Source organism: Spinacia oleracea, chromosome 1 (genome assembly GCF_020520425.1).
Source record: "Spinacia oleracea cultivar Varoflay chromosome 1, BTI_SOV_V1, whole genome shotgun sequence".
Taxonomy (NCBI): domain Eukaryota; kingdom Viridiplantae; phylum Streptophyta; class Magnoliopsida; order Caryophyllales; family Amaranthaceae; genus Spinacia; species Spinacia oleracea.
Window position 1 is genome coordinate 76533069 of NC_079487.1, and position 25511 is coordinate 76558579.

The 25511-nt window shown below is 38.8% G+C and overlaps 1 protein-coding gene across 2 annotated transcripts; it reads right to left on the minus strand.

Annotated features, from left to right (window-relative positions):
• Positions 1-17622: 17622 nt before the first annotated feature.
• Positions 17623-25183, minus strand: LOC130465687 (uncharacterized). Of its 2 annotated transcripts, none has more exons than XR_008925708.1 (3): positions 21346-25183; positions 18003-19510; positions 17623-17913 (listed from the first exon to the last, which is right to left on the minus strand). XR_008925708.1 is itself a non-coding variant. In XM_056834556.1 (3 exons), the coding sequence occupies exon 2, from the start codon at positions 18843-18845 to the stop codon at positions 18048-18050; it is 798 nt and encodes a 265-aa protein (XP_056690534.1). In that variant the 5' UTR covers positions 18846-18853; positions 21346-25183; the 3' UTR covers positions 17623-17913; positions 18003-18047. The 2 variants fall into 2 exon arrangements, 1 of the variants encoding a protein (XP_056690534.1); XM_056834556.1 differs by having other exon boundaries at positions 18003-18853.
• Between the last annotated feature and the right edge of the window lie 328 nt (positions 25184-25511).

The window sequence follows — 25511 nt, forward strand, 5'->3', positions numbered from 1 at the left end:
CGAGCTATCCCTTTCGTGGTAGGCAATATTTGGCTACCTTTAATCCTTAATGTAGAAGTCGTGTGGCTTGCATTTTGAATTTGGGCGATAAGTAGTCTTTGCCTCTTTTACACATGCTCTTTGGTCGTGCCTACATTATTGCAATATGCCTTACTCTTCTTTTAGACTTGTACCGTGGGACGGTTGAACTTATGGTGCGACGTAGGCTTGTGTGGCCTAACGGCGTGTCTTAGAACATTCCTTCAGGTGTTGGGATATTATTATTTTTTGCATTGGAGTACTTCATCATGCCTCGTTCAGGTGTTCGAACAAGTGTAGCATCTTCTGCGTGGGTTTGCACGGCTTATTACTTCGTTCGATGCGAGGATTCATAGGTGTTTCTTCCCTTTTATTTTTTTATCTGGGCAAAACTTGGCTAGCAGAAAGATTCAACGCCCAGGCTGGGGCGTTAATGATATCGGCGCCCAGCTCTGGGCGTTGAAAATGATTTCTGAGTATATTTTGACAGTTCTTATCCTTAATTTTTTTCTTTCGCTTTTGCTTTGGAACGAGGTAGACTGTGTAACGGGCGCTTGTAGGGCGAGCGTTATGTGCAGTAGTTTGATCGGAGTGTTGGTGACTCGCGATTTTCAGTTACCCTTGTTAGTGGGGTGACTTTAAGTATTCTAAGTAGTGTTTAGAATTTGGGAGGGGTTGTAGCCATTCTAAGGTTCGTTTTACATGATCAAACCTTAGGATTGTGCCCCTATGACGTATGTATAGCATTAGCGTCGAGAATTTGCGATAAAATTGTCATTTCGAGCATTTTTAGAGTGTTTTTCTCAAGCCCCCAACTGTAGCTACGGGATTGGCTTGGTGCTATAATGCTTGGCATACGTTTTTATGCATTCATGGTGACATGGATCACGAATAGTTTGAACCAGACTCGTTTTAGTGCGAGGTACGTTCGAGTAGTGATTTTGCTACTTCTCTTGTAAATGTCGTATTGTGCGACATTGCCATGGTCAAGGTAGTCACATGTTGTAGTATGCCTTGGCCAAAAGCTAGGTGCCTTTCTTTACCCATAATCATATTTAGAAATCTTTTTGACTCACTTGCAACATCGGGATAAACGCATACTTAGATTAAACCAACGACACTTTATTATGTTCGAAAAAGTCTTTGAAAATTATTTGAAATCCGAATCCTACTGTGTACAATCCGAGGTGTCCTAAGTAAGTTGACTTATAGAAGGGTTCGTACAGGATTACACGAGTGAATCAAAAATACTGTTACGATTTTTGGAATGCTGTCTAAGGATTTGCTGGAAGCCAGGGTGCAGGCGTCAAGATATACTTGTGCCCGTTTGGCATATGCTTTAGGCTTTTAGGGCCATCTTTTCCAAAATTGCGGGAATATAAACCGTTTTCAAATAGACTTAGATTTACTTGGTGTATGTCTGCACAAAAGGTCAAGGTATACTTAGTTCTTTCCCTAGCTCTTTCATTTCAATTTTTAGCCCCCGGTTGTTGTTATGTCTCCCCATTAATGATGCTTTCAGATTTCGATTTTAGATGCCCGTGTCATATTTCTGAGTAGGGTGAGCCTTGGTTAGGTGCCAAGTCCTATTGATAATGTCTGATTTTTTTTCAAAGAGGATTAGCAAGCATTCGAATTACCTTGAACGGGTGCCCTGAGTTCGAAGGAACGATGGGGTGATGCCGTAAAACAATCCTCTTCATTGCAAGCTTACTGCCTTTACTACTTGTTGGCGACTATGACTGTGTCTAGTGGTGAAAGAAGGTCTTTAAGCGAACGACTATGTCTAGTGGTAAAAGAAGGTCTTTAAGTGAGTTAGTTCGCTTTAGGGAGGGTCAAGTCGAGTACTTTAGAGGTCATGGACGCTTGCGCTAGCCCCCATTCAATTGAGGCAAAGCGATCTTTTTGAGTCTTGGCTAAGTGCCTAGGAGTGTGAGTGCTCCTTCTGGCAAGGGTACGTGCCCTTATTATTTTTCGATGTGTGCTCATTAATTTTGGCATCTTGATGACTTGGATTCTTCCTTTGACTTAAATTTTTCTTTCGACTTGGGTTACAAGTAATTAAATTTCAATAAGGGACTTCTATTTTTTATTCTTGTTTTTCTATAGGCTTTAATATTTTTGCAAATTGGTTGGACCGAATCACGGATTGCCTACGTATCTGTTAGGTTATGATACATATGACAATTCATAAATCATGCGGAAAAACCATTTAGCCAGGAATACATATTATTTACACATAATCATATAGCATAGTTTTAGATGCATACTCTTTGTTGCGTGCCTTCCCTAGCTGCTTCCGAACCGAACAAGAACAAGTCTTTAGGACTCCAAGTGTCGTCCCTCCGTAGATAGTCCACAGCACGTCCGGATCCGCCTTAAGATTGACCAACTAGAATCGCCCTTAAGGTACTAAAGATTTTCGGCACTTATAGTCAAGAAATGTGTCTGAATTTTCTCTCAAAAACTCACTTTGAATACTTGAATAATCTATGAAAATATGTGACCCTAGGCACCTATTTATAGAGTTATGGAAAGGGTTTTGGAATCCTATTAGGATACTAATTTATTTAATTATAACCCTACTAGGACTCTAATTAAATAATCATTATCTAATAGTTTTAGGATTTAATCACACTTCGAATCCCGATTGCTTCAGGATTCCCGCACAAGCAATGCACGAGCACGGTACACCCGCGCAAGCCTTGCGGCCCACGCTAGGCGCACAGCGCTCGGCCCACTGTTGTGCTTCCGCGCGCGCGCCCAAGGCCTTGGCTGGGCCTGGCCTTGCGCTGGGCCTGGTCGAGGCTTGGCGTGCGCGTTGGCTCGCTGGGCGACGGCCTGGCTTCGTGCTGGGCCTTCGTCTAGCGGGCCTCGTCCGATGCTAATTCGTACGATACGCTTCCGATTAAATTCCCGATTCCGGAATTCATTTCCGATACGAACAATATTTAATATTTCCGATTCCGGCAATATTTCCATTTCCGATAATATTTTCCGATACGTACCATGTTTCCGTTTCCGGCAACATCTACGACTTGGATAATATTTATATTTCCGATACGATCCATATTTCCGTTTCCGGCAATATCATCATTTCCGGAGTATTCATTTCTTGCCTGTGACGATCTCAGCTCCCACTGAAACCAAGATCCATTGATTCCGAATATCCATAGATGGAGTATTTAATGCCATTAAATACTTGATCCGTTTACGTACTATTTGTGTGACCCTACGGGTTCAGTCAAGAGTAAGCTGTGGATTAATATCATTAATTCCACTTGAACTGAAGCGGCCTCTAGCTAGGCATTCAGCTCACTTGATCTCACTGAATTATTAACTTGTTAATTAATACTGAACCGCATTTATTAGACTTTAACATAGAATGCATACTTGGACCAAGGGCATTATTTCCTTCAGTCTCCCACTTGTCCTTAGGGACAAGTGTGCATTTCCTAATTCCTTTGTCGCTCGATGCTTGCTCTTGAACATAAGGTAAGAGTTGTCATCCTTATTATGTCCAGAGGTGTTTCTCGGTTTCAGAGTTCAACTGATCAAATAAACAGATAATCATAGCCTATGATTCATCCGAGCACGGCCATGCATTTCACAGTTTCTAGCTCTCCGAGTGGCCTTGTACAACTTTTAAGCATCTCATCCCGATTTATGGGAGGACAATCCCAATCTTGCGATCTTGAGATTAGACTTCGTTTGATAGGTGATTACCTGAGCGTTGCCTTTATAGCCTCCTTTTACGGTGCGACGGTTGGTCAACGTCAAAGCAACCAGTTCTCAAACAAGTAATCTCAAATCACTCAGGTATTGAGGATTTAGTGTCTAATGATTTTAATGAAATTTACTTATGACAGATTTTCATCTCTTACAGTAAAGTTTCATAGGTCTTGTCCGATACTAGTCTTGCCAAAGTAAGTATCTATGCAAATTATTATGACATTGCCATGTCCACATAGTTCAAGAAACAGAACTACTAGTCATCTTGCATTCTAATCGTCTAACGTTTTCTATGCGTCCAATTTTATAGAAAACTCCGACCAGGGACCATTTTCAACCTTTGACATTCAAGTTCACTTGATAGACATTTCTTAGTCACAGGACTGGTCCTGACAGTCTATCTTGAATATATCGTCAAATTGAAGGGACTCATCATTTAATAAACCACAAATTAAATGGAAAAATGAATTTTTTTCATTTATTGTGAATGATTAACCAATAATGTTTTACAAAGATTTAAACTCTAAAACTTTAAAACATTAAACAGAGACATCAAAGCCATTCTCCAATATGCTTGATTCCCATAGCTGCAGCGTGCGAGTTGTGCTTCGCCTGCGGCAGAGGTTTAGTCAATGGATCTGATATGTTGTCATCAGTTCCAATCTTGCTTATCTCGACTTCTTTTCTTTCAAAGAACTCTCGTAGAAGGTGAAATCTACGAAGTACATGCTTGACTCTCTGGTGGTGTCTAGGCTCCTTTGCCTGTGCAATAGCTCCGTTATTGTCACAATACAGGGCTATTGGTCCTTTAATGGAGGGGACTACACCAAGTTAACCTATGAACTTCCTTAGCCATATAGCTTCCTTTGCTGCTTCATGTGCAGCAATGTACTCCGCTTCAGTTGTAGAATCCGCAATGGTGCTTTGTTTAGCACTTTTCCAGCTTACTGCTCCTCCGTTGAGGCAGAAGACAAACCCAGACTGTGATCTGAAATCATCTTTGTCGGTTTGGAAACTTGCATCCGTATAGCCTTTAACAATTAATTCATCATCTCCACCATAGACCAGGAAGTCATCTTTGTGCCTTTTCAGGTACTTCAGAATGTTCTTGGCAGCATTCCAATGCGCCTCTCCTGGGTCTGACTGGTATCTGCTCGTAGCACTGAGTGCGTACGCAACATCCGGGCGTGTACATATCATAGCATACATTATTGAACCAATCAATGATGCATATGGAATCCCATTCATTCGTCTACGCTCATCAAGTGTTTTTGGGCACTGAGTCTTGCTTAGAGTCATTCCATGAGACATGGGTAGGTACCCTCGCTTGGAGTCCGCCATCTTGAACCTATCAAGCACCTTATTGATATAAGTGCTTTGACTAAGTCCAATCATCCTTTTAGATCTATCTCTGTAAATCTTGATGCCCAATATGTACTGTGCTTCTCCTAGATCTTTCATCGAAAAACATTTCCCAAGCCAAATCTTGACAGAGTTCAACATAGGAATGTCATTTCCGATAAGTAATATGTCGTCGACATATAATACTAGGAAAGCAATTTTGCTCCCACTAATTTTCTTGTATACACAAGATTCGTCTGCGTTCTTGATGAAACCAAAGTCACTGACTGCTTCATCAAAACGTATATTCCAGCTCCTGGATGCCTGCTTCAATCCGTAGATTGACTTCTTTAGCTTGCATACCTTTTTAGCATTCTTTGGATCCTCAAAACCTTCAGGCTGTGTCATAAACACAGTTTCTGTTAAAACGCCGTTTAAGAAAGCAGTTTTGAGATCCATCTGCCATATTTCGTAATCGTAATATGCAGCGATTGCTAACATTATCCGAATAGACTTTAGCATTGCAACTGGTGAAAAGGTTTCATCGTAATCCACACCGTGGACTTGCCTGTAACCTTTTGCAACCAATCTAGCTTTGAAAACTTCAAGTTTCCCATCCTTGTCCTTTTTCAGTTTGAAAACCCATTTGCTTCCAATGGCTTGGTAGCCATCTGGCAAATCGACCAAATCCCATACTTGGTTTTCAGACATGGAGTCTAATTCAGATTGCATGGCTTCTTGCCATTGCTTGGAGCTAGGGCTCGTCATAGCTTGTTTGTAAGTCGCAGGTTCATCACTTTCAAGTAATAGAACGTCATAGCTCTCGTTCGTCAAAATACCTAAGTACCTTTCCGGTTGAGATCTATATCTTTGCGATCTACGCGGGGTAACATTTCTAGATTGACCATGATTCTCACCAGATTCTTCTAAAGATCTCTGAGTTTCATCCTGAATGTCATCTTGAGCATTCTCTAGAGTTTGTTGTTCGACTCGAATTTCTTCGAGGTCTACTTTTCTCCCACTTGTCATTTTGGAAATGTGATCTTTCTCCAAAAAGACACCATCTCGAGCAACAAACACCTTGTTCTCAGATGTATTGTAGAAGTAATACCCCTTTGTTTCCTTTGGATAGCCCACAAGGATACTTTTGTCAGATTTTGGATGAAGTTTGTCTGAAATTAATCGTTTGACGTATACTTCACATCCCCAAATCTTAAGAAAAGACACATTTGGAGGCTTTCCAAACCATAATTCGTATGGAGTCTTTTCGACAGCTTTAGACGGAGCTCTATTTATAGTGAGTGCATCTGTATTTAGTGCATGTCCCCAAAATTCTAATGGAAGTTCGGCCTGACCCATCATTGACCTGACCATGTCTAGCAAGGTTCTGTTCCTCCGTTCCGACACACCGTTCCATTGTGGTGTTCCTGGAGGAGTCAATTCTGATAGAATTCCACATTCTTTCAGATGGTCATCAAATTCATAGCTCAGATATTCACCGCCTCTATCAGACCGCAGTGCCTTAATCTTCTTGCTTAATTGATTCTCTACTTCACTCTGAAATTCCTTGAATTTGTCAAAGGATTCAGACTTATGCTTCAATAGGTAGACATGACCATACCTACTGAAGTCATCAGTGAAAGTGATAAAGTAGCTGAAACCACCTCTAGCATTTGTACTCATTGGTCCACATACATCTGTATGGATTAAACCCAATAGTTCATTTGCTCTTTCTCCAACTTTAGAGAAAGGTTGCTTTGTCATTTTGCCAAGTAAACATGATTCGCATTTACCATAATCCTCTAAGTCAAATGGTTCTAGAATTCCTTCCTTTTGAAGTCTTTCTAAGCGTTTCAAGTTTATATGGCTTAATCGACAATGCCACAGATAGGTGAGATCTGAATCATCCTTTTTGGCCTTTTTGGTATTTATGTTATATACTTGTTTGTCGTGATCTAATAAATAAAGTCCATTGACTAATCTAGCAGATCCATAAAACATCTCTTTAAAATAAAACGAACAACTATTGTCTTTTATTAAAAAGGAAAATCCCTTAGCATCTAAGCAAGAAACTGAAATGATGTTTTTAGTAAGACTTGGAACATGGAAACAATCTTCCAGTTCCAAAACTAGCCCGGAGGGCAACGACAAAAAGTAAGTTCCTACAGCTAATGCAGCAATCCGTGCTCCATTTCCCACTCGTAGGTCGACTTCACCCTTGCTTAACTTTCTACTTCTTCTTAGTCCCTGTGGATTGGAACATAAGTGTGCCACAACCTGTATCTAATACCCAAGAAGTTGAATTAGCAAGTATACAGTCTATAACGAAAATACCTGAAGATGGAACGACTGTTCCGTTCTTCTGATCTTCCTTTAGCTTCAAGCAATCTCTCTTCCAATGCCCCTTCTTCTTGCAGTAGAAGCATTCGGATTCAGAAGTGGGTTGACTGACCTTCCTCTTTACAGATTTGGCGCCAGTTTGCTTAGTTGGGCTGGCCTTGTCGCCACCTTTCTTAGCATTCCTCTTCTTTCCAGATTTCTTGAACTTGCCCCCACCCACCATAAGCACATCATGCTTATCACTTTTGAGCGTCTTTTCAGCGGTCTTCAGCATACCGTGAAGCTCAGTGAGCGTTTTGTCCAGACTATTCATACTGTAGTTCAGTTTGAACTGATCATACCCGTTATGAAGAGAATGGAGGATGGTGTCTATAGCCATTTCCTGAGAAAATTGCTGATCCAGCCGACTCATATTCTCAATGAGTCCAATCATTTTGAGAACATGTGGACTTACGGGCTCGCCTTTCTTAAGTTTGGTCTCAAGAATTTGCCTATGAGCCTCGAATCTTTCGACTCGAGCCAGATCTTGGAACATGTTCTTCAACTCACTGATGATTGTGAAAGCATCTGAGTTGATGAACGTTTTCTGCAGATCCGCACTCATGGTGGCGAGCATTAGACATTTCACATCCTTGTTGGCATCAATCCAACGATTGAGGGCTGCCTGAGTGACCCCGTCGCCTGCGGCTTCGGGCATCGCCTCATCTAGGACATACTCCTTTTCTTCCTGCATAAGAACTATTTGCAAGTTCCTTTGCCAGTCAAGGAATTTTTTCCCGTTCAACTTCTCCTTTTCGAGAATTGATCGAATGTTGAATGAATTGTTGTTTGCCATATTAAAAATTACAATTGAAAAGAATAAACAAATAAATAACCATTCACAGTTTCTCTTAATAAACTTAAATTCTAGCATACATGCATAATTCAATGTTTATTAAGCATTTCATTCAAGTTATGTGTTCCGGCAGGTGTGAATAAAATGATTCCAAGATCTTAAAATCATTGAAGAACTAAGCACAGTTTGTCGACTTAATCCTAAAACATCTTAGGTAAGCAAAAGCCTTTTGCTAATAGTCTAGAAACTATTCTTGGTTGATAGGTACGTCTAAGAACTTATTAGGTAAACCTATCGATTTTGCCACGACATAAAAGGACTCCTTACTTATATCGTTGAGTTTCACCAAAACTAACATGTACTCACAATTATTTGTGTACCTTGCCCCTTTAGGACCAATAAGTAACACCTCGCTGAGCGAAAACTATTACTAGATTGATGTAAAGGATATCCAAGCAAGTGTATATTTTGGCATGGCACCTTTTAACTCAATTTTTAAGTTTGGAACTTAAGGCTCTTATTATGTTGGTTAGATTTTAAGTGAACTAAAATCCTTAATCATGCAACATAATCAAGCCACAATCTTATGCATAATTAAGACATATTTAAAGCAATAAATAACTTAAAGCATGCATAAGATAAATGTGATCTAGTATGGCCCGACTTCATCTTGAAGCTTTGACTTCAAAGTCCGTCTTGAAAATCTCCGTGGGAGGCACCATTTTCTTCAAATAGGATAAGATATAACTAATTACAACTATTTGATGGTACGCAGACCATATTTGAATTGAAAAATAACTTTGGTACTTTAGACCAATTACATTCAAATTAATGGTGCGCAGACCATATTTTCTATCCTATTTGGGCCATACTAGTCACTTCATAACCTGCAAAACAGTACATATACAATATATACCATTCACCCATTCATTATCATGAATGGCCCACATAGCTGGTTAGTAAAACACATTATGCATCACGTAAACATTTGCAGCAATTAATCAAGGGCACCAATAATCTACCAATTATTCAGTCCTTATTAATTCTAATCAAGTTGTTTTAACCTTAAGGATTTGTATACCTAATCAAGAGTTTATGACTAAAAGGGCTCCCACTTAAACCAATAAATTCGTATGCTTTACTAATTTTAAACATAAAAATGTATTTCTAGTCTAACCGGAAACATACAAATTTAATTAAAATTTAAAGCTCATATGAATTTATAATTGAATCCAAAAAATTTAATTTAATTTCAGTCGTATTTAAATTAATTCATGATTTTAATTTTAGTAAAATAATTAGAATAAATAAAATTTATTATAATTACAATATGCAAAATTAAAATCCAAGAAAATAATTTAAATTATTAATTTTAAAATTAATTAAAATTACGTAAACTGAAAATTTCAAATTAAACATTCAAAACGATCTAATCGCAACACAAACACCCTACGCATCGTACGCCCATGGGCCACACGCACACAGCCATCGCTGGCCATGTGCGCGCAGCCCATGCGCTCGTCGCATAGCTGCTGCATCTTCCCATCGCAAGCCATCGCACAAGTGGTGCTCGCTGCGCGCGCGCCAGCGCTCGACGCACGCGAGCCATCGCTCGCTGTGCGCGCTCGCCAGCGCTTGCTGCGCGCGCTCCAGCTCTTGATGCACGCGAGCCATCGCTCGCTGTGCGCGAGCAATTGCGCGCGATCAACGCTGGGCGCAGCGCTCGTGGCACGCGAGCTTGCGCTCGGTGCGCGCGAGGCTGCGCGCGCTTGCGCGAGGTAGTGCACGTTGTGGCGCAGCTCGCTTGCTGCCCACACGCGACTGCCATGCCTTGCCTTCGCCCATGCCCATTCATCCATAGCTTGTGGCCCACGACACAAGGCAGGGCTGCTGCCTTGTGCTCGTGCACCATGCCCCTGCTCATTGCATTCGTGCCACACGGGCGACGAGCTCCCTTGCTCGTCGTCGCATGCCCGCACTATACAACACCCCTTAAGGGTAACACGAAGCGTCCATTGCTTTGTGCGTGCAAGTTATATGAACGAATCGCATAAAAATTTAAAATTTATATTTAAAATTAATGACAAATTAATAAATAATATTAATTTCATAATTTTAGGGCGAACAATCGAAAATTTATTATTCAATTGATTTCCGATTATCATGGATTCAAGCCTAGGTCATAAAAATTTAAAATTTATCATAAATTTACAATTTTTATGGTGGTTTTTAATCATAGGTTTCTAATTAAATTATAATTAATTATGAAAATCAAATTAATTCTAAATTATTCTAATTTTCAACAAATTAATCATAATTTCAAATTAGATTGCATAATTAACAAGACTAGGCATTCAAACTTGTTAAACATATGCAGTAGGTCAATCAAAAATTCAAGATTTATCAAAAAGAATCGCAAATATTTAATTTAACATCTTAAATTTACGAAATTTTGCATTCGAAAAACTAAAACCTTCGAAAAGTCATAGTTAGGCTTCGAATTTGAGAATTCTGGGTTCGGCATTGACACAAAAATCACTCGATTTGGATGAGTAACGAAGAAACTGCCGAAAAACTGCGTACGTATAATTAAATAAACGCAATTTGCAATTAATTAACAATTACGAAAATTAATCACTCCTTTTAATTCTTGCAAATTTGTAATATTTAACCATGTTCATGCAATTTAGATTATGAAAATAATAAGAGGCTCGTGATACCACTGTTAGGTTATGATACATATGACAATTCATAAATCATGCGGAAAAACCATTTAGCCAGGAATACATATTATTTACACATAATCATATAGCATAGTTTTAGATGCATACTCTTTGTTGCGTGCCTTCCCTAGCTGCTTCCGAACCGAACAAGAACAAGTCTTTAGGACTCCAAGTGTCGTCCCTCCGTAGATAGTCCACAGCACGTCCGGATCCGCCTTAAGATTGACCAACTAGAATCGCCCTTAAGGTACTAAAGATTTTCGGCACTTATAGTCAAGAAATGTGTCTGAATTTTCTCTCAAAAACTCACTTTGAATACTTGAATAATCTATGAAAATATGTGACCCTAGGCACCTATTTATAGAGTTATGGAAAGGGTTTTGGAATCCTATTAGGATACTAATTTATTTAATTATAACCCTACTAGGACTCTAATTAAATAATCATTATCTAATAGTTTTAGGATTTAATCACACTTCGAATCCCGATTGCTTCAGGATTCCCGCACAAGCAATGCACGAGCACGGTACACCCGCGCAAGCCTTGCGGCCCACGCTAGGCGCACAGCGCTCGGCCCACTGTTGTGCTTCCGCGCGCGCGCCCAAGGCCTTGGCTGGGCCTGGCCTTGCGCTGGGCCTGGTCGAGGCTTGGCGTGCGCGTTGGCTCGCTGGGCGACGGCCTGGCTTCGTGCTGGGCCTTCGTCTAGCGGGCCTCGTCCGATGCTAATTCGTACGATACGCTTCTGATTAAATTCCCGATTCCGGAATTCATTTCCGATACGAACAATATTTAATATTTCCGATTCCGGCAATATTTCCATTTCCGATAATATTTTCCAATACGTACCATGTTTCCGTTTCCGGCAACATCTACGACTTGGATAATATTTATATTTCCGATATGATCCATATTTCCGTTTCCGGCAATATCATCATTTCCGGAGTATTCATTTCTTGCCTGTGACGATCTCAGCTCCCACTGAAACCAAGATCCGTTGATTCCGAATATCCATAGATGGAGTATTTAATGCCATTAAATGCTTGATCCGTTTACGTACTATTTGTGTGACCCTACGGGTTCAGTCAAGAGTAAGCTGTGGATTAATATCATTAATTCCACTTGAACTGAAGCGGCCTCTAGCTAGGCATTCAGCTCACTTGATCTCACTGAATTATTAACTTGTTAATTAATACTGAACCGCATTTATTAGACTTTAACATAGAATGCATACTTGGACCAAGGGCATTATTTCCTTCAGAATCCGCCTTAAATAGATTTAATTTGGAATTAGGTCTTGCGTAGTTCTTAGCCTAGAAAATGGTTTCTTAGAATGCCGAATTCGATAAGTATGTTCTGAGATGGAAACATATTACTTAAAACGGTAGAATAAGTGAAGTTTATTATTATTTAAATCTGCTGCCTCGCCGTAAGCCAAAAAATTTGTTTTATATTTTTTGATTGAGTACATGTATTTCTTTGGTGGTACGTATGTCTGAATACGTGTTGTACCCCTCCAAGTGTTCGTTATTTTTCCGTGCATGTGCGGATAAAATGACGAGCACTTCTCGACAAAGTTTGGCAAGCAGAGAGATTCAGCGCCTAGGCTGGGGCGCTAAAGATTTCGGCGCCCAGCTATTGGCGCTGAAAATGACTTCTTGGCGGATCTTTTTTGGTGCACTGAATGCTTCTGATTTTTTTTTTAAACTAACTTTAGAGGCGCTTTTGCAAAGTTTCTTTTTTATTTATTCACATTTTATTATTTTTTGCACTTTTCATTTGTCTTCCTTTTTTATTTGTGACTCAAGACGGCTTGAAAGATGGGTTGAATGAGATAGGATAATTTGTATAGGTATTAGTCAAGCATGAGGATTACATCTGCTAGGACTCACAATTTGTAGCCTCGTGCTAGTGTCATGAGTTTACATCAACCAAGGCCAATGAGTAGCGTGGGGACGGCTCAAGGGTATATCAACAGGATGTATCCAAACAAGTTATATGGTCCTTATGCTAATGGTGGTGTAAGAGCAGGTTTGACGTACGTGTCAATGGTCGTACGTGGTTTGCAGTTGATAACAAGTTCAAGAACAAGAGTCGAGGTAATGGTTTCTTGGGTTATGGCAATGAGAACATGGATGGGTTAAATGAGCTGAACAAGGACCCCAGAACGAAGGCGTCTAAGAACATAAGGAGTGGAAAGGGTAGACATCGTAGAACTTTATGTAGCTTTTGTGGCATGATTTGGATTAGTTGACTCAGTTCTTTTCCTTCGTTTACTTGGGTAAATGTTGCACTTTGGGAGGTACGGGATAAGTATTCCATGGCTCGCTCTTTTTGCTCTCCCTTTTCTCTTTCTCTTTTTTCTTTCTTTGCACTTTGGGAGGTGCGGGCTAAGTATTTCATGGCTCGCTCTTTTCGCTCTCCCTTTTCTTTTTCTCTTTTTTCTTTTTCGCTCGAGATTTCCCTCCCCTTTTTATTTAGGCTAAAAGGTAGATGGTTGTGGTCTTTGAGTCACGAGGCGAGACTGAGTGAGCCTCGTTTGGTAGGCCTATAGTGGACCTTTAGCTTTAATAGACCTAGGGTGGACCTTTTAATTGTCTTACTTTGCAAGCGTATTTAGTCGTTTCTTAAAGTGTGCAAATGGCGTAGATTCGAAACCTTATTTTTACCTTATTGAAATTTAACGAAAGAATTGCATCGAAAATAACCCCTTTTTTTTGCTTCTTTTCAGATTCCAGTTTCTGGGATTTAATTGGAAGTTGTGATTTAGACTCGAACTTTCATTAATCTTTTCTGATTATAACCCGTGTAGGAAAAGAAGGAGGTGGCCTAGACTCAAAATAATGACGTGGTATAAGCCTATAATACTTGACCAAGCGACTCTCAGACTTAGGCTAATTGGACCATAACTTTCGTTGGTTGACACTTTAGATTTTAACCCTTGGGTGTTCATTTGTCATGCGCCATTTTGCTTAATGTTGGCAAGGTAGTTAATTGGGGAGATCGAATTTTCATTTTTGCAAGACTAGAATCATTAGTGCGGCTTCTCTCTTAGTGTGTATTGCTTTTACCCTAATGGTAGTCTTATGGCATGCCGATTTGGGTATTTTCATGGTTCGTCATGTTGTATTCATGGAAAATCTTTTAGTCCGTACTTAGGAGCACTTCAAGGGGCGAGTGGCTCGAGAGGACTATGATAGTCGTGATCCAATGTGATCATAAACCTTGAGGCCATTAATTTTTATTGCCAATGGTATTGACACCTTAGGTTCACTTTGGGGGTTGTGCGACTATGGGGGAATGATTTTCAGAATGTGACTGTTTCCATTTTGCAAATACTGTAATATATTATTTTTATTCGTGAGAGAGAGTATTGAGACCGTAGATTCTTAGCAAGGGATGACTATTACATATGGGGGCTTATTGATTTAAATGTTAGGAAGGGAGACTCAATATGGTTTAACCTTTTAACTTGCAGAACGACACCAAGCATTAGGACCGATTCTATGGATAAGACAACTAAGACTTTAGGATTTAGATTGTACTTTGGCATAGCCTAGTCTAGACTCGGATTTACTTTTTATTCGAACATTATTTTTCCTTAAAAACTTCATTTGAACATTATTTTTGAATACTTTGCCCATGTGACATTCATAATTATTAGCATGTTCGGTTTTGATGACGAGCATTGTCGTCGTAGGAGGCCTAACAACGACGCAAAGAGTTATTCTTTTTTCTGAGTCGCTTTTAGAACCGAGTGCTTTTCCTACGCCCTCGTAGCAATTCTTTTTACGAACGTTTTTTTTGTGCTACGTATTTTCCTTTTGCGCGGGCACCGAGGCTGCTGCGCCTGACCAGAAGGCCAAGCAGCAACTTCAGCGCCAGCGTAGGGCGTGAGAAATTCTGGCGCCCAACCAGGGGCGTTGAAGATGCGTCCCTGGCTGGTTCTCGTTTTCTGTTTGCGTCTACTTTTGTTTATGCGACTTCGATTTTGCGTGCTTGCTTAATAACGTCCTTTACGCGTTGTGCAGCGTTTGTGGGATTCGTTACAGGCCATCCCGAGCGTCGCTTATTTTTGTGGCGATCGTTCGAGTTTGCGGAACACGTATTTTGGTATAACTCTTTGGCCAATTGGTTTATGAATGTTTGGGCAATTTTTAAGGTCGTTGGTTTTCTAACGTTATTTGTCTAGCATTATTCGTACGCACAATCACAACATAGTCACATAGTTCGCTACATATAACTACATTACAAACATGGATTTGAAAGTTAAATATGTCACGTAGTTTATGATAGGCTTCTATGGGTAGTTATTTGCGCCTGGCTTGGTACCGCTTCTATCGCAGATCCACCACATGCCCCGGTCGGGGTAGTGCTTTCAACAGACGAATTTCGTCCCAGAAGGCCAACCCGCAAGTGGAAGCCAAGGGGGCATGCAGGCGAGAGGGACCTAGTGGGCGAGCGATTGGGTTTGGGACGGGTGTACTACAAACGAAAGTGCCGAGTGGAAGCGTATGCACCCCCCGGTTGGCGATGGGTATCCTTAGTCCCAACTCCCGAGATAAAACATCAAGGGAGCCAAGATTCGTTATGCGGTTCTGTCCGTTCACATTAATATGCTGATTTTCAGGTCGTCCCAACTTGATGGGGAAATAAACGCGGGGTAGGATCGTTTCACCCTTCGGCTAATTTGATTAGCTACAAGCACGAGTATTTCCTTCACTATCCCCAGTGGAGTCGCCACTGTGAGGGGGTCGAAAAAGCACGAGGCTAATGCGTGACCTCGTCCCTCGTGGGCGTGACGCTTCTTTTTGTCAAATCAAGTGTAATTGGATTTCCTGTGAGTTTACACCTAATTGACTAGTAATATAGGAGTCGCCATTCAGTTTTTAACGACAATGAGAAAAACTGACAAAACCCGGTTATCGTGACATAAAGGGAGTGCAATTATGTTTGACCACGACGGCCGTAGGTTCCCTTGTGATCCCTGGTGGTGGGGATCGCTCAACGTACACCCGCAGGGTAGAGATTGAGGGTTCGGGGGACTGTAACTACCGAGAGGAGTACTCGCTCTTCGATAACTCCAGAGGCAGGATATCCTTACTAGCTCAGCATAAATAATTGAAGGGACATGCGTTAACTATTAAACAAATCTGAGTTGATTTTAACAATATGCAACATATAGTACTAGATCGAGCGCGATTATCTGATTTAGATTGTTTTAGGGGACCTAGAATGATAATCCAATTTCCCAAAAATATCATATTTATTAAGCGTGATCGAACAATCAGATTTAGTTAGTTTAACAGTTCATAAAAGGGCGAGGAAAGCAATTAAACCATGGAAAAGGGACACATTACGACGCACCCTTGAGAGGTGCGTCACGGTTCTCAGAAAACTAACCACTTTGACTTTGCTATTTCTCCTTTTATTTAACGAATCTCAAATTATGGGACAGGATACGTTCTGTTCGATTTATGGATCGATTGCGACAGAACGCGTGATCGGTTTTGCAGCGTGAGGCTTAGGCTTAGGTGTTCAGAGTCAATACTCAGAAATATAATTGTGTGTTGTGTCTTCAAGTCGAACTTAAGGCCCTATTTATAGAAAATAGTTCGTGGAAAGATAGAATTGCAGAACTCTAATCCACGAGGAATTAGGAAAAAACACATACCAGGTATTTTCAGCGCCCAGGCCTGGGCACCGAAGATTTCGGCGCCTAGAGCCAGGCGTTGAAAATAGGATCTGGGCTGTTTTTCTTAGTCAAATTCAGATTCCTAGAATCCGGAGTATTTGAGATTTAATTGAGTCTTTTAGTGCGTATTAACCTTGTGACGGGATGCGTCTGGGCCCGTTACGAACTCTAGGCTCGTTAGGATTTTAATTAATACGTGACTCTTACTTTCGAATCATATTAGGAATAGGATTCTCTCGCAATTTCTATCTCATTTAGGATTTATGTTGGAGTGCAACACCTAATTCTGACAGGTTTCTATCTTTTATGACTTGCCACTTTTAACAACTACCATTATGGCAGTTACTATTTTTAGCAGGTTTCCATAAATAGCAGGTTTCTATAAATAGCAGGTTTCGGGTGAAATGAAAAGGGGAATTGAGATTCGTTATTTTATAGGAGATGCGTTGCCAAGTGGAGATTTACGCTTTCATCATCGAACCTTCCCTTTCGGGAATGGGGACAAAAGTAGGTGTCTACACTAATTGATTCTCTACTTCACTCTGAAATTCCTTGAATTTTTCAAAGGATTCAGACTTATGCTTCATTAGGTAGACATAGCCATATCTACTGAAGTCATGAGTGAAAGTGATAAAGTAGCTGAAACCACCTCTAGCATTTGAACTCATTGGTCCACATACATCTGTATGGATTGAACCCAATAGATCAGTTGCTCTTTCTCCAACTTTAGAGAAAGGTTGCTTTGTCATTTTTCCAAGTAAGCATGATTCGCATTTACCATAATCCTCTAAGTCAAATGGTTCTAGAATTCCTTTCTTTTGAAGTCTTTCTATGCGTTTCATGTTAATATGCCCTAATCGACAATGCCACAGATAGGTGAGATCTGAATCATTCTTTTTGGCCTTTTTGGTATTTATGTTATAAACTTGTTTGTCGTGATCTAGCAAATAAAGTCCATTGAATAATCTAGTAGATCCATAAAACATCTCTTTAAAATAATACAAGCAACTATTGTCTTTTATTAAAAAGGTAAATCCCTTAGCATCTAAGCAAGAAATAGAAATGATGTTTTTAGTAAGACTTGGAACATGGAAACACTCTTCCAGTTCCAAAACTAGCCCAGAGGGAAACGAAAAATAATAAGTTCCTACAGCTAATGCAGCAATCCTTGCTCCATTTCTCACTCGTAGGTCGATTTCACTCTTGCTTAACCTTCTACTTCTTCTTTGTCCCTGTGAATTAGAACATAAGTGTGAGCCACAACCTGTATCTAATACCCAAGAAGTTGAATTTGCCAGTATACAGTCTATAACGAAAATACCTGAAGATGGGACGACGGTTCCGTTCTTCTGATCTTCCTTAAGCTTCAAGCAATCTCTCTTCCAATGCCCCTTCTTCTTACAGTAGAAGCATTCAATTCAGAAGTGGGTTGGCTCACCTTCTTCTTTTCAGACTTGGTGCCGCCAGTTTGCTTAGTTGGGCTGGCTTTCTTGCCACCTTTCTTAGGATTCCTCTTTTTGCCAGATTTCTTGAACTTGCTCCCACGCACCATAAGCACATCTTGCTTATCACTTTTGAGCGTCTTTTCAGCGGTCTTCAGCATACCGTGAAGCTCAGTGAGCGTTTTGTCCAGACTATTCATGTTGTAGTTCAGCTTGAACTGATCATACCCGCTATGATGAGAATGGAGGATGGTGCCTACACCCATTTCTTGAGAGAACTGCTGATCCAGCCGACTCATATTCTCAATTAATCCAATCATCTTGAGAACATGTGGACTTACGGGCTCGCCCTTCTTGAGCTTGGTGTCAAGAATTTGCCTATGAGTCTCGAATCTTTCGACTCGAGCCATATCTTGGAACATGTTCTTTAACTCACTGATGATTGTGAAAGCATCTGAGTTGATGAACGTTTTCTGTAGATTTGCACTCATGGTTGCAAGCATTAGACATTTCACATCCTTTTTGGCATCAATCCAACGATTGAGGGCTGCCTGAGTGACCCCTTCGCCCGCGGCTTCGGGCATCGGCTCTTCCAAGACATACTCCTTTTCTTCCTGGATAAGAACTATTTGCAAGTTCCTTTGACAGTCAAGGAAGTTTTTCCCGCTCAACTTCTCCTTTTCGAGAATTGCACGGATGTTGAATGAATTATTGTTTGCCATAGTTAAAACTACAATTGAAAAGAATAAACAAATAAAGTTTCTCTTAATAAACTAAAATTCTAGCATTCATGCATAATTCAATATTTATTAAGCATTTTATTCGAGTTTTTGTGTTCCGACAGGTGTGAATAAAATGAATCCAATATCCTAAAATCATCGAAAAATTAATCACATTATGTATTTAGACTCAATTATAAAATATTTTAGGTAAGCAAATCTTTTGTTAATAGTCTAGAAACTATTCTTGGTTGATAGGTACGTCAAAGAACTTATTAGGTAAACCTATATGTTTTGCCACGACATAAAAGGACTCAAGCCATAATCTCATGCATAATTAAGACGTATTTAAAGCAATAAATAACTTAAAGCATGCATAAGATTTAAATGTGATCTAGTATGACCCGACTTCATCTTGAAGCTTCAAATTCAAACTCCGTCTTTCAAAATGGATCGGAAACTCAGTCTTGAATTTTACCATGGGAGGCGCCATTTTCTTCAAATAGGATATGTCATAATTAAAACTAATTACAACTATTATTTGATGGTATGCAGACCATATTTAAAATTAAAAACTTTGGTGCATTAGACCAATTTTACATTCAGATTAATGGTACGCATACCATATTTTCTATCCTATTTGAGCCATACTAGTCACTTTCCATAACCTGCAAAACAGTACATTTACAATATACCATTCACCCGTTCAGTTATCAATGAATGGCCCACATAGCAAGTTAGTAGAAAAAATCATGCATCACATAACCATTTGCAACAACTAATTAAGGGTTCCAATAATCTACAATTATTCAACCTTATTAGTTCTAATCGAGTTGTTTTAACCTTAAAGGAATGTAGACCTAATCAAGAGTTATTGACTAAAAGCTCCCACTAAAACCAAGCATTTACATGCTTTACAAATTTTAAACATAAAATTGTATTTCCTAGTCCAACCGGAAACTTACAAATTTAATTAAAATTTAAATCTTATAGAAAATAATATTTAAATCCCTTAATTTTATTTTAAGTTGATTAAAATTAATTAATTTAAATTTTATCAAGGTTTTAATTTTAGTAAAATAACTATTACAAAATAATTTATAATAATTAAACTAATCAAAATTAAATTCCGAGAAAAAATTAAATAACGAAATTAAATTTAATTAAAATTGTTTTTCAACCGAAACAAAACAAAACGGCCCAACGTGCCAAGGCAACGCCATAGGCCGAAGCCCATGCCTCGCCCAAGCACCAACTCCGCAATGCCCATGGGCCGCATGCACAAGGCAGCGCCCAGGGCTCGCGTAGCTGCTGGCCGAGTGATGCACCACAACAGCGCAACAGCTTCTTGCTGTGCCAGCTGCTCGCTGGCTGCGCTCTGGGCAGTGGCATGCGCAGCGGCATGCGAGCTCCTTTGCTTGTATGCTGCTGCCGTGCCTCGTGCCTTGCGCTATGATGCATCGTTGCCCAATTTGCTCGACCACCCGCATAGCACACACAGCACAGGGCCTAGCCTGCCGCACATGCCTTGCTTGCTCATTGCTTCGTACCGCATGGGCGATGAGCTCCCTTGCTCGTCGTCGCATGCCCGCACTATGCAACACCCCTTAAGGGTAACACTTAGCTTCCATTGCTTCGTTCGTGCAAAATTGGTAAACGGTTTTATAAAAAAATTTATATTTTAAATTTAACGACAAATTAATAAATCATATTAATTTCATTAAATTTGGGCGAAAAATCGAAAATTTATTATTCAAATTAATTTCCGATTACATGTATTTTTAGGGATTAAAATCTAGGTCATAAAATTTTAAAAACTTTTCAATTTTAACAAATTTTATGGTGGTTTTTAATCATAGGATCCTAATTAAATTATCAATTAATTATGAAATTAAAATCAAATTCTAAATTATTTATAATTCAACATATTAATTACAATTACAAATTAGGTTGTATAATTAACAAGATTAGGCTTTAAAATTGTTAAACATATAAAGTAGGTCAATCATAGATTTAAGATTTACATACAAGATTCGCAAATATTTAATTTAACATCATAAAAAATACAAATTTTGCATTCGGAAAACTAAAACCTCCGAAAAGTCATTGTTAGGCTTCGAATTTGGAATTCTGGGTTTGGCATCAAATCATTGATTTATGTCAAAATTTTAAAACGTCGTTTACATGCGTAATTCACTATAAAAACATAAGATTCCGACCATTATTGATGAAACTGCCAAAAAATCCTGCGAACATAAAATCAAATAATCGCACGAATTTGCAATTCATTACATACACGAAATAAATCACCCCTTTAATTCATTGCAAATTTATAAAATTTAATCCATGTTAACTATAATTGATTATGGAATTAATTAGAGGCTCGTGATACCACTGTAGGGTTATGAATAATATAAACAATATAATTCATGCGGAAAAACCATAAAGCCAGGAATCCAAATTAATTGTCACATAGTTAAATTAGCATAATTAGGATACATACAATGTGATGCGTGCCTTCCCTAGCTGCTCCCGAACCGAACAAGAACAAGTATAGGACTCCAAATGTCGCCCCTCCGTAGATAGTCCACAGCACGTTCGGATCCGCCTTAGATTCAACTAACTAGAATATTCTCTAAGGTTTTATGTGCACTCGGGAAACTCACAATAATATTAGGCAAATACTAAATTCTCTCTTGAACTTAATGTATTGGAATACTTATTGAATTGCGTTATAAATTGTGATAATGAACCACATATTTAAAAGGTGGAAATAGAGGAGTTAGAATTCTACTAGGAATCGATTAACTAAATCCATAAGGATTCTAATTAACTAATAACATTGGAATTTTAGGTTTAATCAAATACTAAGTATTTCTGATTTAACCAAAACATCTAATTTCAGTAGAATTAGGAAACACGATAAGCAAGCAATCCTAACCGGCCAAGGCGTTGGCCGTGTAGCACGCAGCCCCGCAACGCGCAACCCATGAGTGGGCGCTGCTGCTTGGCTCGGCCCATGCGTGCTGGGCGTGGGAGCAAGCAGCACGCGGCCCATCTCGTTGGGCGCTGCTGCTTGGCCCATGCTCGCTGCTCATGCTCGATGCTCCGCGCGCGGGCTTGCTTGGCGCTAGGCCTGGCGCTTGCGCTGGGCCTTGCGTATCGCAAGCTCGTTCGTCGATCGTTCGCACGTCGCGCTTCCGATTCGTTTTCCGATTCCCGAATTTGTTTCCGATTCCAACAAATATTTACGTTTCCGTTAATATTTCCGATTCCGGAAATAATTTCCTTTTCCGACAATATTTCTGATTCCTGTAATATTTTCGTTTCCGACAATATTTCCATTTCCAGTAATATTTCTATTTCCGATAATATTTTCCGATACGAACCATGATTCCGTTTCCGGCAACATCTACGACTTGGATAATATTTATATTTCCGTTATGATCCATATTTTCGTTTCCGGCAATATCATCATTTTCGGAGTATTCTATATTTTTCCTTTTGACGATTTCAGCTCCCACTGGAACCGAGATCCATCGTTTCCCAATGTTCATAAATAGAGTATTTAATGAATAATATATTCATTTAAATACTTGATCCGTTCACGTACTATATATTTGTGTGACCCTACGAGTTCAGTCAAGAGTAAGTTGTAGATTAATATTATTAATTCCACTTGAACTGAAGCGGCCTCTAGCTAGGCATTCAGCTCACTTGATCTCACTTAATTATTAACTTGTTTAATCAATTAATACTAAACCGCTTTGATTAGACTTAGCATTGAATGCATACTTGGACCAAGGGCATCATTTCCTTCATGCTCTCACCATACAACCTAGTGGACCCACATTAACTCGTTCCCCTCTACCTAAAAACCATTAACAAGCTTTAATTGACCCGAACTGGAATGAGGCGATGCAAGATGAATATGGGACTTTAGTTAAAACAGGGATATGGGATCTAGTACCTAGGCCTACGGTGTAGACACCTACTTTTGTCCCCATTCCCGAAAGGGAAGGTTCGATGATGAGAACATAAATCTCCATTTGGCAACGCATCTCCTATAAAATAACGAATCTCAATCACCCTTTCATTTCAGCCAAAACTGCTATTTATAGAAACCTGTTAAGAATAGTAACTGCCGTAAGAAATAGTTGTTCAAAGTGGCAAAGTCATAAAAGATAGAAATCTGTCAGAATTAGGTGTTGCACTCCAACATAAGTCCTAAAAGAGATAGAATTGGCAAAAGGAATTCTATTCCTGCTATAATTCGGAAATAAGAGTTACGTATTAATTAAATTCCTAACGAACCTAGAGTTCGTAACGGGCCCAGACGCATTCCGTCATAAGTTAATACGCACTAAGAAACTCGGATAATTCTCAAAAGCTCCGTGTTTAAGAGTCCAAATCTGACAAAAAGGCTCGGCCCAGATCCTATTTTCAACGCCTGGGTCTGGGCGCCGAAATCTTCGGCGCCCAGCCCTGGGCGCTGAAAATACCTGGGGTCGTGTCGCTCGCCCACTAAGGTCCCTCTCATTGGTGCATGTCCCCGCGCACAAAATATACGTAGCAATAAAAAATTCATAACAAATTTGCTACGAGGACGTATGAAAAAGGCACTCAATTCTAAAAACGACTTATAAAATAAACAACTCCTTGTGTCGTCGTTAGGCCTCCTATGACGACAATGTTCGGCACCAAAACCGAGCATGCTAATTAAAATAACCTTGAATGTCACATGGGCAAAGTATTCAAAAAATGATGTTCAAATAAAGTTTTCAAGGAAAGATAATGCTCGAATAAAAAATAAATAAATCCGAGTCTAGACTAGGCTATGCCAAAGTACAATCTAAATCCTAAGCCTTAGTTGTCTTATACATAGAATCGGTCCTAATGCTTGGTGTCGTTCTGCAAGTTAAAAGGTTAAACCATATTGAGTCTCCCTTCCTAACATTTAAAAGAAATCAATAAGCACCCATATGTAATTGTCATCCCTTTCTAAGAATCTACGGCCTCAATAATCTCTCTCACCCATAAAAAGAATATATTATGTAATTCAAGTATTTGCAAAATGGAAAACAGTCACATTCTGAAAATCATTCCTCCATAGTCGCACAACCCCCAAAGTGAGCCTAAAGTGTCAATACTATTGGCAAAAGAAAAAAATTAATGGCCTCAAGGCTTATGATCACATTGGGTCACGACTATCATAGTCCTCTCGAGCCACTCGCTCCTTGAAGTACTCCTACGTACGGACTAAAAGATTTTCCATGAATGCAACATGACGAACCATGAAAATACCCAAATCGGCATGCCATAAGGCTACCATTGGGGTAAAGCAATACACACTAAGAGGGAAGCCGCACTAATGATTCTAGTCTTGCAAAAATGAAAATTCGATCCCCCCAACTAACTACCTTGCCAACATTAAGCAAAATGGCGCATGACAAATGAACACCCAAGGGTTAAAATCTAAAGTGTCAAACCGACGAAAGTTATGGTCCAATTAGCCTAAGTTTGAGAGTCGCTTGGTCAAGTATTATTATTTTGAGTCTATGCCACCTCCTTGTATTCATACACGGGTTATAATCAGAAAAATTAATGAAAGTTCGAGTCTTAATCACAACTTCCAATTAAATCCCGGAAACTGGAATCTGAAAAGAAGCAAAAAATTATTTTCGATGTAATTCTTTCGTTAAATTTCAATAAAGTAAAAAAAATATTTTGAATCTACGCTATTTGCACATTTTAAGAAACAACTAAATACTATTGCAAAGTAGGACAATTTAAAAGTCCACCCTAGGCCTACTAAAATTAAAGGTCCACCCTTTGCCTACTAAAATTAAAGGTCCACTATAGGCCTACCAGACGAGGCTCACTCAGTCTTGCCTCGTGACTCAAAGACCACAAGCATCTACCTTTTAGCCCAAATAAAAAGGGGGAGAAATCCCAAGCAAAAAAGAAAAAAGAGAAAGAGAAAAAGGAATGCGAAAATAACGAGCCATGAAATACTTAGCCCGTACCTCTCAAAGTGCGAAATTTACCCAAGTAAACAAAGGAAAAAGAATTGAGTCAACCAATCCAAATCATACCACAAAACTACATAAACCTCTACGATCTTCTACCCTTTCCAATCCTCATGCTTGACTAATACCTATACAAATTATCCTATCTCATTCAACCCATCTTTCAAGCCGTCTTGAGTCACGAATAAAAATAAAAATAAAGACAAATGAAAAGTACATTCTACGCTTAACATAAAATAATAATAATAATAATAATAATAATAATAATAATAATAATAATAATAATAATAATAATAATAATAATAATAATAATAATAATAATAATAATAATAATAATAATAATAATAATAATAATAATAATAATAATAATAATATAATAATAATAATAATAATAATAATAATAATAATAATAATAATAATAATAATAATAATAATAATAATAATAATAATAATAATAATAATAATAATAATAATAATAATAATAATAATAATAATAATAATAATAATAATAATAATAATAATAATAATAATAATAATAATAATAATAATAATAATAATAATAATAATAATAATAATAATAATAATAATAATAATAATAATAATAATAATAATAATAATAATAATAATAATAATAATAATA